This window comes from Opisthorchis viverrini (assembly GCF_000715545.1).
Source record: "Opisthorchis viverrini unplaced genomic scaffold opera_v5_6, whole genome shotgun sequence".
Taxonomy (NCBI): domain Eukaryota; kingdom Metazoa; phylum Platyhelminthes; class Trematoda; order Opisthorchiida; family Opisthorchiidae; genus Opisthorchis; species Opisthorchis viverrini.
The window spans coordinates 2,299,425-2,313,128 of record NW_008751662.1 but is presented as its reverse complement, the minus strand read 5'-3'; the positions used below and the strand labels follow the sequence as shown (position 1 = coordinate 2,313,128).

Below are 13,704 nucleotides of genomic sequence, written 5' to 3'. Positions count from 1 at the left end.
TGACCTGGCAGAGGAGTATGAAGGAGATCACGAAACGCTTGGGTTCTGTCGGTGCTACTCGCCTTCCAGGATCTCGACCTCGTGATCCTCACTGTGCCTGGTTGGAGACACTACAAGATATGGCTGCCAACCGATATCAGTGGTGTTCTTGTTGTCAGTTTCTATCCAGATCGCCTGAGTGAATGTCTGGAGGTATATGCACCTCGGAATGGTTGTGGTAAGTCCCTTCCCCGTCCATCCTTTACTCTTTTCTCTACAATAAGGCAAAAAAATCATGGTTTTGGGGCAGTGAAACACCGGTGTTGAACAGTGATGTCATGCTGTCGATGATGATGAAGGATGGCAATCCGATAAGGTGCAAAACACTCACTATGGGATCGTACAATAAGGTAAAGCGTTGATCGAATAACTGCGGAGTTTTTGTTATGTCTGACTGCTAGCCCCGCTTCAGTGTCTACTGCCAGAAAAAGTTTCACCGACAAGAAATACAACAGCTTTATTGCAACAAGTGAGTGCGTGCGAGTGCAAAAGTTACAACGGCCTCGCGCTATTTAAAGGGCACTTTTTGACATTGATGGAGGCTGTCTGATAGGCGATTAGTGAACATCCACCAACATCAAACGCGCTTCTATGAAATGCCTGAACACTGATCATAGTCGGTCGTGCTTCTTTGGCGTGCCTGAATTCTCATCGACTTTTGCTGAATTGATTGATTTCTTGGCTGACTTGGATGCTGGCAGGCTTCACTTTTGAGATAGTGATGGAGTTTTATGGTCTCAGTATGTTCCGGGCGTTCTGGGGTGACTTTCAGGAATCTAAACTTCCTGACAGTTTTTTTACACCGAAAGTAACCAGAATGGTATTAATGCCTTACAGAATAGTGAACAACGAACAGTAAGGCTACAACAGACGATGAAGCACCCATTGGTGTGGTCAGCAAATCAACACTGTTTGGCGAAACCGATTGACGTTACCGGGGAAGTCAAACGGGCAAACTGTCGGCCAATACACCCTCAGTTTACTTGAGGTCGGGCCGGAGTATGTTAGATTTTTCTCACCCACTGTCTGTCCTCTTATCATCTGACTGTCATAGTCTCAGTCAGCATATAGAGACCTTACATGACAATGCTTAAGTGAATAACATGGGCCTGTCTTCGAGAAATACACTCATTTGCAAATCAATTCGGTTTTCACGAGAGACTCGACTAAAGCGCTCGTTTATGATAGTCTACAACTGAATGTGCTGCACACAGGCCGCCTCATGTTTCAGTTGGCACGATATTCGAGATATCGCAGTATGTTTTCTTGAAGGAAACTACTCACAAGGTTGCTGAAAACTCTTCGACAGCCCACGGTGAGCCACAAGAAGGGCGGAGCCGGTCGTGGGCTGTCGAAGACTTTCAGCAACCTTGTGAGTAGTCTCCTTTATGAAAAAAACATGGGCTTGTATTCCAACCCGACTGTTTACCCTTCCCCAGGTTGCAACGTCTGTGATCCAATGGTGGGTGTAAGAAGATCATAGCTGAGACTCATACATTGTGCATCGTATTGTCCTTTTGCTTGTCGATGGCTTCACCGCGAGTCGATACAAATCCTATCAAGGACATATAAGATCTGGTACATGGTGGGCTATTAAAATAAACGTAGTAATCCCAACTGGATCAACATCAACCTTCCCAGCACTGTTATGCGGAAATTACACCCCATCAAGAAATATCCCTGTGGAAAAAATCCTCCTCACACTCGGTCCCATAGTTGGCCATCTTACTCCTTGAGAGCAGGCGCCACAGTAAAAATACCCCATGCCATTGACTCAGATTTTCAAATGAGTGATGAACTGAGTGATTAACAAGGGTGAAACAGTTGTACAATGTACTAAAAGGCGGAAATCCCTGTTAAAGTTTCATTAGGATATCCATGGCTTATACGCTTTGTACGGCAACTGGACTGTATCCATCTGGAGGAAACAACCCCAATACGAGTCTTTCATGCTCGATTTGTAAGACACTGAAGTCGAACCACAGTGATTATCCGACTTGATCTTGCGCTGATCTGTAATGCCACTTTGACATGTCTAGCTACGGTACAGTCTGCAAGATCGTATAGGAGCTGAAAAAATACTGAGTATCTTCATTAATGGATGTTCTCAATGGAATGTGATCCTTTTACTTTGAACGAATATTTCGGATATGGCTCCAAAGGACTGATTCACATCGGGCCACACAACTGAATCACTGAGATTCCGTCCGGGTAATGGCGGCCGTTGACTCTACAGACACTTGAGTTGTTTTGGTGCTGCTGAGGCCCTGAAACACTTCAATAAGTTAACCTACAAAACACTTCTGTCGTGAGGTAAGCCGGCTTCAGATGTTCCAAATCCCCTTCTGAATGGTTGGCGTTGGAGGTCGTATTGGATAGCACGTTCTCCACAGGCCACTCCAAGTGGCAGCTTACAGGAGCTCCGTTGTACCATGGTCGACTGATCAGGCTGGCCTCTTCGTAGGCTATAAAGTCCTGGTTATTTGGGTCCCGGTAATGTGTAGCTTGGTATGCACTCGCGACTGGCCAACAGTCACTTTGACCACTTTCCTTACTATCTTGCGAACTTGCGTTTATGACGATTGATGACTTGAACATCGCGATTGTGAGGAACTAATATGAATCCGCTAAACTGGTTGCCTGATTGTGGATGAAAACAGACCAAGTCATACAGTGGCACCAAGTCACAACACAGAATGACTACTTCACCTTGGGTGAGTCCAACCAAGGAACTATTCAGCTCTGCAGAGCTTTTCGGAAAGCTCCTATCCATATGATATTCACCAACATCGCATGACATTTTTCCGAGTGCGTGTTTACTACTACTTGCATATCCAGATGTGCCCTGCCCAACATGGGGACAGCATGTAGTGCCCCAGTTTATGATTTTAATGAATTTATGCTTTATAGCTTTAATACCTTGATATAGGACCCAGTAGGTCTTATGCTGTTATCACAATGTCACGGTGACTTGCTTAACCTATTCAGGCATATATAGGATGTATGCAAACGGAGTCATAACTTCATCCATTGTCCGTCAACTTGACCAATATAACTATCCAACGTACTAATATTTTGTTGAGGTTTCCGGAAACCGTCCGGTGAATTTTGGTGCTTACCATGTCCTGTGATGGCAATCACCCTTATAATTGCCTTGGCCAGTCATCCATTGTGACGACGGATACTACTGATGACGCATACGAGTGATACGTGGTTTGGTGTTCGCTAATAAAAACAATACCGCAACGAAGGGCTTTTTCATTACACCGTTAGCCAATACAATTATGTGCCACAACCCACTCCACCTTCTCATTCTTCGGGAATAGCAATATTCGAATGCTTCTGATGCTATATCAAAGCCGTACAAGCCGACATACCAATTGGAGTGGAATCCTTTCTCTCTCTTGCATACAGAGCCTCGCTAAATTGAGCTTAAAAGTGGTTGGCCGAAAAGTCCAGAACAGTTCCCAACTTTGGAAGAATCCTCAGCGGATGACTTACGGTGCCGCACTCTGAAAAATGACGTAACTTCATATCTACTTTGGACATAGTGAAGCATTTTCGGCCCATCGTGCTTGGAACAGAACATCTCCCCTCAAAATTTACGCTTGGGCGATACCACCTGCAAAATGCTTATTGCTTTTTTGATGAGAGGTGAACCATCAAAAAGGTTTACTCGAGTTGTATCCTGAGAGCAGGAAATCGCTTTACTTCGCAAGAAGATTTCTTCAGAAAGTAAACGCTTGCACAACCTGTTCGGGTGGGCTTCTTGGAGTCAAAACATGTACCCAGTTGTTACCTCTGAAAGACCTTCTTGCGGCTCTCCAACTTTCAGTTTCTTTCAGAAATGACCTGAACACCGAAAGAAGTTCAAACTGACCGACCACAGGGGGTTCTCATCTGAAGGGTGAGAGTAAGTGTAGTTTTCACGTATCATTAAGATGTAGAACCCACAAGCACTTGGAAAAAACGTTTTCCTATTATTGCCATTGGATAGAGTCAGTATAGTGTAAGAACATACGGAAATTCAATGCACAGATGTGCGCCTCAGCCTTTGTTCTTGAGGATTTGGCGTCCAAGGTACATGTAGAGTGGATTCTTTAAGAGCTGACATCCCCAAAACTTTCAACATCGGACCAAAAACCTACGGGACTGGAATGGGGCGGTCTTAGTATTGAAGTTATGGTGACCATTGTTTCCAACTGCCTTCCAACTGCCTTGCACAAAGTACAGCTCAACGCCTGGTGCAACGGGAGTACTGAACATTCAAATACTACTTTATTTTGTACGAGTAGCTGGAAGGATGGATACATTTTTCAAATCGCCAGTTTCGACAAGGGATAAGTCTGTAGTAAACAGAGCTGTTTTCACGGGACAAGGGTTTGTTGAAAACTGCATTTCAAGCGGTTAGATAGTTTATCAAAAAATAATAACTGATTATTTATTCATGCTCAATTGAATAAAAAGATGAAAAGACTGGAGGAAATGCAAAAACAAGACGTATAGACGGCAATGAGTCATAAAGGTGTTCCGGAAAACGCCAGTTGTCCAGTGCCACATACCACAGTAAGCAGTCTGATATAATGGCTGTTGCAGCCTGTTGTGACCAACCGAACTTTTACCGTTCCCAGCTTAGAATGATATCCTAATTACTGAAAGAACTGAGGGGGGAATTATTGTAACTTTGAGCGTCAATGCTGATGCAACCGTTCGCAGGCAACTCGGTCGCACTTGACAGATTATCATGGGTTCATCACCAAAGCTGAAATACCAGCTGACACCAGACGCCTAAGAAATATGCAGTCGATCATTCGGTACACTGTCGCTGGGGTCAGGGGTCCCTGAGACCACAGAAACTACTGTGTGCGAGTCTCAGAAACTCGATGCTTAAAATCCTATATTAATGTGACTTCTCAATTGCCGGGAACTAACTCAGCGGTACCAGGTGATAAAGTGAGAAATACACTCATTTGCAAATCAATTTGGTTTTCACGGGAGACTCAATTGAATAACTCGTTTATGATGTCCTCCAACTGGGCTGTCGAAGAGTTTTCAGCAGCCTTGTGAGTAGTTTCCGCTATGCAAAAAAACTTGCTTATTTGTTTCATTATACAGGTTGCTGTATTAGTAACAACATGCGAAGGACTGTCGGACTTCCGCGACGATTGACCGGTCAATAGTGGCTGGGGGCCATTGGACGCCTATACACTTTCGAACAGCCACTGAAGGCTTGCACGTAGAAGAATGGCAGCGTGCAAGATCGTGGCACGCGGATCTTGTTTAACCTTAAGTAGGACGGCATAGCAGTGAGCATAGACTCTGGCAACCAATCAGAGAACAGAACAGAACGGATCGATAGCATGTGTAAGCACGATACGTTAAACCAATCGAGTAGGTTAAGACCATGTTGGCACAGCGCGGTCAAACGAACAAGGCAAGGAGAAACGTATTTTCATCAAGTGACGTGTACTGATTCGTGTGAATCACGAGTATTTTTTTGTGTTCGAATCAACCTGTCAAGCGAACTCTTCGAATGCTGAATCTGATGATGAACTTAGTTATGACTTACCAGCTCTCGCCCCGGACACGCTAAATGTCAAACTGGTGTTAAAGGCATTTGACCTAATCTCGCTTGGTCGCTGTGTACGAAGTGTCATTGACAGGAAACATCCGGCGATTAATGCGCGCACACACAACTTAGAACACTTGTGAAAATCCTGACACGCTCGCATACCAGTGTTGTTTACCGTGAACTGGTCAGTAACTAACTGTTAATCAGAAATGCTTGAATTGTCCTTCCTACACTACGCCCGGAGAAATCAAACACTTTCGGAGTAGGTTTTGAATTGTGGTGACATTTCACATCCTTCCGAATTCATTCGCTCAATTTTTAACGTCAACCAGGGTGCGAATTTCGCATCTGCACAACAAAAGTTTGTCAGAATGACACTTTGGATCTACACAATCAAGCGAAACTGTCGGACAAATTCGAATACAATCTCTGTGTTGACAACACCGGGAGGTGCGACGAGCACTCTGGCCAATAGAGACGAAACTGCGCCTCTCACCTCATATTCAGTTAAAATCCAGAAGTCGAATATAATTAACAAGTTCATCATGGTGTATGACACCTTGGCGACTCCCCTCGGCGAATTCTGGTGTTGTTGCTGTCCGCTATTTCCCACACTGTGTGACCTGGAGCACAGCTGGGAACTTTTCACAGACAACCACACAAGCCTACCCCTCCCCCCGAAGTGCGACAAATTACAGCGACGGCGACGGGAGCAGCATAATGAGCGTGTTCCCATTTGACGCAAACAAGATTTGCCTGTCATACGGGCTTGAAACCTCTACGGCTGCCAGGTTATGACTTTGTCCATGTTTCGGCTTACTATGTACGGCCTTTGGTGTGCGGGGCGCGCGCCTGTGTGTGTGCGTGCGTGTGTGCGTGCGCTAGCTTCTGTCTTCATCCATTACCACGAGGTGGGTGCCTAATCAGCATGACAGCTGTACACATTTGCTTTTGAATGTCTTTGGGGCAAATGAACCATTCATCTAAGTGTCCTCTATCACCAAATTATCTGCTCCACCTCTTTTTTTGTGACGACGGGGTGGGAGTTCGCTGGTGTGGCTGCAAAACGAACGTCGTACAACACACACACACACATTATAGGTATTCCAAAAGTGATAAATAACCTAAAAACCACACTAATTTCCCGAGTTCGCGCATGCACGCACGCACGCGTGCAGTCAGCTATGGAAACCAATGAGTGTAGTTCACAAAATAAGCGCTACCACCAATTTGTTTTCCGGGCGGTAGCTAATTTGTCTTAGCTGAGAAAATTCCTTACACTACATCATCATTATGTTTTGCTAATACCAGCCGGTTCAGGCGTAATATGTATTTTTTTTCGGGGGAGGGGGGAGGTAGAAGGGACGGAGAGGGAGGTCAGGAAACCTAGTGACCATTGGTGTCCGTTCTCCTGTTCTGGGTTGTTCTTCTTCGGGTGCTGACACGCTGATGGTGTCAAAAACACTGTGTGGCGCTCTGTTGCAGTGTCGCGGGTACTTAAGCACACGGGTGACATGTTAATTACGGTACAATCACCAGGTGATTGGTAGCGGTGGTACATGGTCAGTCATGGCTGTTTTTTATTAGCGTTTAAAGTCACACGGGTATGCATGCGCGCACGAACGCTCGGGCAAGACAAACTTTGTTGTTGGTAGTGCTTGAAGTGCGCACTACAACACAGCAGTCAGAAAACAGCCAAACCAAATTAAATGGTAGGCCATGAGAGACAGAAGTAAACTTGTGGTAGCAACGTGAAATCCAAAAACTATATGGGATGTAAGTAATTTGGGTGTTACACGCGACATTTGGGGCCTGCAACTAGGGTGGGCAAATGTCATTTCTCGAACGCAAAGGGAGGGAGAGTTCATTTTTGCTATTTTTGACTTTCGTCAAAATCATTAGCGGCTTCTTAATGAGTTACGGTGGGTTCAAAAAGAATGGGCGCATAATTTCAGTCCAATTAGTGACTGTAGGTCATGTTCGACAAACAGAAGCATTATGGGTAACCACCTAATGACAATGGACGATAAAAAATGATCGTATTGTCCTCCTAAAAATCTCGACTATGGTAGATTCAGTTGGAGGGAAACCGCTTCTGACATTTAGGTCTTGTTAGCTGTAGCGAGGACGTTCTTACCCATCTGGTCACCTCAACTTCCTTCCCCAGAAAATTCACGGAATCTTGTGTATATTTGTGTAATATGAGGCTGGATGGTACCGATTTGGTCTGAACGACTTAACTAGACGTTGGATGGCATGAGCTCAAAAGTTTACCTGTCTTGCCCTCGGTGATAACACAAACGCTGAGAAGAAATCAAGTTTATGGTGACATCGTCCGATACTTCGCTAATCCAGTTTACACTATCCAACCTGTGAACTTCTGTGACAGTTAACTCAGCGCGCGCTCTTCGTGTGAACAGTATGTGTGTGTGTGTGTGTGTGTGTGTAGTTACTCTTGTTGACATCCGTCCTGGACCAGACGTCAGCAGGTTGCTTTGTCTAATACGCACTGCTCGTCATCGCATCGTTTCGGTCACATGATGCGCGCCACGTCAACCTCTGCTACTGGAAGGAACACCACTTATCAGACTACTGAAAAAACCTCGAAAGCCCATGACCGGTTTCTTCCTACTTCGGACTCATCAGTCATGCGCAGTTCCCCGTCAACCTTGTATTCTACGTTTCCCAAATTGACGCGTTTCGCGAAATACACTTACTTTCAGAATAACTTGGTTTTAAGGTTTGACTTACCTGCATCCGAGCTGAATCTCTCGTTTCGAGGTATTCTTCAACTGTGCCTACCTGATGAGCCCTAAGAAGGATGAAACCGGAAACTGTTTGGGACCGATTGGGGAGAAGTCATCGTTTCAGGAGGGGTTTGGTAAACAGTCGGTGGATTTATTGCTGGGCAACGTTTCGCTTTTGACACAAAAGCTTCTTCAGGCCAAGTGAGTAAGTAAGTAGGTTGACTGGGTTTTTAAGGCAGTCAGGGAACCAATCCGTGAGCTTCCTTATGACTAGTGACTTGATCAGTGCTGGGTGTTCAGTCTGATGTTCCTGTTTGCTGATTAGTGGGGATGACTAAGATTTACGATAGATTGGTTAGGGGGAGATTCGTCTTTATGATGAATCCGGATTTTTCGTCCTTGCTTTTTCAGTCTGGGACACCTTATTGGAAAATTCCTCTTGGGGTCATTCACAGATTTCGTTCACCTGTGTTCGTCCAAGGGTGCTGGGACAATTTGTTTGGGGATGGGAGTGGGGTGGTTAATTGGATCTCACTCTACTTGGATTTTGTACTTTTAGACCCAGACCATTTCGCTGATAACTGCACACCGCCTTGTATCATCTCGGCTGAATTAAGACCGCTCTCTATACGTTTGCAAGTTCTACCCGCCCTATTCTATTCACACTGGGAGGCTTAGCGATTTCCACCGCCTCGGCCAACAGTCGCTGTGGTGTGGATCTTAAACCCCGTCTCAGGATGTCCACGTTTTCTAAATCTCTCCTATGCCCAGTGTTTAGAGCCTGCTCTGCCATTGCCGAATCTCTGACTAACGCCTGATATTCATCTGCGTTTCTCGGTGGTCTGTTAATGGAACGCTTATGCTCACCGATTCTGGTGTGCAATTCCCTGGCTGTCTGACCTATATAAACCTTCGTACAGTCGTTGCATTTTATTTTGTATACACAGTTCCTAGTCCTATCAACCTATCAGCCTTGTGAGTGGCGTTCACTCAGCAAAATACACTATATTATCTCGAATGTGATACCAGCCTTTTCACGTGGTAATATACGTGGCTGCTGTTCGGTTCGGTCTCGGTCCTCTCTCCGGTAGGGGTAGATTGCGTATCCAACAATACAGGAGCCGATCAACCATTCCAACATCACAGGAGCCTGTAAAGCTTTCAAGTAGCGTTCTTCTTAGTGTTATCAATATTGATGACTGATTTTTTGAGTGTGCAAATCCCAGTTGAGTTCCAACTTCGCATCCCGGATTATGACTACATCCGGTGACTACACAATGGTTTGGTTGTGTATAGGACCTCCGCTCAGTGGAATATAAATGTGAATGTAACAGGGACTTTTGTAGCCGTCATGACACCAGAAAGCTGTAATAAACTGAACTGCTGATCTGGTTGTGTTGCACGTGGCTACGTTGGAACAGAAAGGCTTCATGTGCAACAATCGATCAATTGCTGCATCTAGAATGTGAACAGGTAGCTCGTGCGCACTAATCAGTGCGTGTTTAGTAGAAGCCAAGAGTATTTATCATTTGAGAACTTTGGGTGTTAATAAGGCTCCCTACCTCTTGAATGCGAAAGTTGCGGGATTTGTGGAATTCGTTTCCATACCACGCTGGCTGCACTGGCGCAATTATTCTGGAGTTTCTACAAAGTGAGTTGTTCGTGAAAAGTGATTGATGCCTGGTAATTTTACGCAAGCAAGCCTTCCGTGTTATTGGCTGACATCTGATACTGTTCGTCTGATGCAGTCATCCACTGGACACCTGCGCGCTGCAGGTGAATTTCAAGCAGTTTTTGCGAGGCTGATGCCGATATAAACCCGGATTTGGGTAAGATTCGGAAGAGACACGAAGGAGGCGCAAGGGCTGGGATACTGTCAGGTCGCCCAATCCTAGACAGGGGAAGTCGAGTGGCAGAGGTCGGGTTCGAACCACGGATCTTCCGGTCAGTAAATTCGCGCTCTAACCACTTGGACCATCTCGCCCCCTAAGCGAAATGGTGGGTAAGATTGGTAGGCAAACACGTAGAAGCCTGTTGACAGCCATCAGCCATCCTGGGTGTGATGCTGTAACCGTATTTACCAGCGCCAGTTCTTTTACACCACGGCTTCATTTGTCAACTTCCTCAGGTTTCAGCGGGATATCGCACATCTTCCAGAGGAAATTCGTTACCGTGCCACTTAGGCGGGAATGGATAGTCAGGAAGCAAATCAGTAGTCAGATTTCTACTAGTATTGCTGTCTAGTAATATGACAGTTGTGTTGGACAAATGATGATAAGAAATCGGAGCAGGGTAACCCTTGAAAGATGTGGGCTGTGACTGGGGGGAACACACCGAGGCAATTGATTGACGCTTCCGAGGTGGTTCATGGTAAGTCTATTGGTAACCTACAAGTACGATCCTGCATCTCAGGAAAGATTCTTTGGTCATAATTCGTGTTTTCAGTCTTCCTCTTTAATGTGTGCTTTCCATCATCGAAAGTCAGTCACAAGTCAACGACCCACGTTGACGAACAGACTAACATGCACTTGATTGACTCCCATTTTAGGGCAAGAGTGCTCAGAAACTTCTCCCAGGCAAAAACGCAAAATAATATATAAATTTTTATGGCCAAGTAGGATGTTGGATAGTACGGAAATGTTTTGATAAAAATTGGAAAAAAACAAGCCAATGATTTTCACCAAAGCTGTGATCTAGCTCCATGCAGTCACGCTTGCTTGAATGATCGTTCTACCAGGCACTGAATCTAATAAGCATAAATAAAGGATACTACTCAAAAGGATACTGAAAACTCTTCGACAGCCCACATCCGGTTTCGTCCTTCTTGAGGTTCATCAGTCCCCGAGTTTCCTTTAACCCTATGCTTTACCTAAACCGGCCGTGGGCTGTCTAAGAGTTTTCAGCAACCTTCCAGGCAGTTTCCTTCACGAAACTATACTGTGATAATTCGAATATTATACCACCTGAAACACGAGGTAGCCTTTGTGCAGCACAGCCAATTGGAGAATACCATACACGTGGGATTCAGCTCGGTTCCAGGCAAGTCCCCTGTCAAAACCAGATTGGTGTGCAAATGAATGTAGTTCGCTAATTTCGTGCAACTTGGTCTCAGGCAGAGCGTAAGGTTGGGGGAAACTCTGGGACTGCACCTATTTGCTAAGCCCCAAGAAGGGCATAACCGGTCGTGGACTGTCAAAGAGTTTTCAGCACCCTTATGGGTAGTGTAGATATAAACCTTATTATGGGGTGACCTGGCCTTACAACTAGATTGTTGGGACATCGCTGACCAGGGCTCCTTCGTTGCTGCATTACCTTTTTTGGAGCTGCAGTAACTTGACTGTATATTTCATCCAAATTCCATGTTCAAAAATCTTGCTATTCTAAACTGTCGATCACAATTAATCATTACATAAGAGTGGACAGCATACTGTGATAATACCGAGCCTGTGGTGGAGACAGAAACTTTCGTGGTTGTCCATTTTAAGGGGACAAATGTGTCATTAATGCAGTCCAAACATGTCCTCTGGTTGCTGTCGATCTGTTCGCCGAGCGTATCAGTTAATTTGTGGACGTTTCGTCACTAACCGACCAGGTATCATCTGTCCGTAAGGTTGGAACCCTGGGCATCTGATTTACCATGTGGTGTGATGTTCTTAGTTCATCGGCGCACACTGGACGCACCTGAATTTGTAAATTTTTGATAGCAGTAGCAGTATTATTTGTGTACTCATACCACCAGTCCAACAGTCTTTAATTCACAGGGAATTCCCCCGTTTACGTTTGATTTACAGCTTTCAACACTTGGGACTGATGCCTTTCGCATACTCTGTCTGACAAATTCCCGCTCTGTTCAGTTCAGAGTGACAAACTATGGAGCGTGTGTGTCATCGCAGTTCACGCGATCGGTGGTAATCTGAGAGAGCGGGAGAGGTGAACAAGCAGCCAGTGTATAAGGACAGATTTCTCGGTTGTTGATCAGGTGATCTGTTCGCCCAATTTGGCGACTGACTTACAGACGTTTCGTCGCCAAACGATGAGGTAGCGTCAGTGCGAGTTTGGGTCCCTTCGCTAGATCGTGGTATACGAACCATCAGTATGATAACTGATGAGGACTAATTTTATGTAATATGGATAAAAAAGTACCTTACACATGAAACCGAAACCTGCTGAAGTTGGGTCGTTAGCTTTGCAGTGTTACTCTCCCAGTTGAGCAAGAACTCTTTTTGAGGTAGACGTGTTGTAGAATTCCTGTGAAGAAAAGAAAATTTGGTGTCGATTCTTTCTGTTATTTTACTCGAAATTTGTGGCTAATATTGTCAGTAAATTATCCATATCTCGGGCTGATCTGGGAGAAGAAGTTGGAGAAACTCGAAGTGGGTAAGGCTTCAAGTTCACCGCCACTCATCTGAGCAGACAATTTCGGATGACACCAGACTCCTTCTCACTATCTGGTAACAGCCGGTTAAGTTCAGTCTGTGTGTTAATCGTCCATCTTTTATGGTGTCTGAAGAGTTGTCCACGTCGTTCTCGATCTGTACTACTATTTGTTGAATTATTTTGCATATATAATGCCTGCTGGATCAAGCTGTACCCTTTATCCCCTTCATGGAGATCACAGTCAATCCTTTCTTCTGTAAGTAGTATATTATGCATTCAGTAGTACGATCCCCTTATTGAGTACTAAGAACTTGATCGTACTAGCTGGTTTAGACGTATTTTATGAACGTGCGTCAGAATTTTACCAATTTGACGTAAGTGAATGTTTTGCACGATAAAATTGTCGGAGTTGTAGTAATCGCCCCATGCCACTTATTTCGTTTTCTCACCTGTACTTCTGTGAATTGTGGACCTGTACACTAGTTATTGATCGCGGCATCTCATCAACATCACCCGGAACGAATAGCCTGGCTAAAGCCAAAGAAGAACCCCCAGAAGAAGAAAGTTTATTATCAGCATGTATTCTAATACTACAATAAGACAATTCTAACCATTGGAAATTTGTTCATATTCACACCACTCTCGTTTGAACGGTCGTCCTCCTGTTCTGACGTAATTATTCCGGTGAGTCCACGCCAAAGAGAAGCACTGGACTTGAGTTTCGCTCATCAGCAGTTCATATCCAATGGCCGTGCCGGGATATAAACTTCTGACATCTGACATGCGAGGTGAACGTCTTACTACCACTTGACCACATTTGAATTTTCACGTCTGAACAGGCGGACGTGTTCACGCTTGAGCGATGTGATTGGTGTGCCCGACTCATAATATATTGTACACTGGATACTGAATTACTCAGTTTAAGGGTTCAGTCTTGTTCTCTCTGATCTGCACTAAAACTACGGCATC

At 44.9% G+C, this 13,704-nt stretch overlaps 1 protein-coding gene across 1 annotated transcript in view; it reads left to right on the top strand.

Annotated features, from left to right (window-relative positions):
• The window catches only part of T265_00633 (hypothetical protein), a gene marked incomplete at both ends in the record, with an annotated part of 9,232 nt that extends 7,813 nt beyond the window's left edge, over window positions 1-1,419 (top strand). Inside the window, 4 exons of the mRNA XM_009164461.1 lie at window positions 70-192; window positions 264-389; window positions 452-508; window positions 1,228-1,419. Of these exons, the coding sequence (XP_009162725.1) occupies window positions 70-192; window positions 264-389; window positions 452-508; window positions 1,228-1,419 (498 nt within the window). The remainder of the gene's footprint in view (window positions 1-69; window positions 193-263; window positions 390-451; window positions 509-1,227) is intronic.
• Between the last annotated feature and the right edge of the window lie 12,285 nt (window positions 1,420-13,704).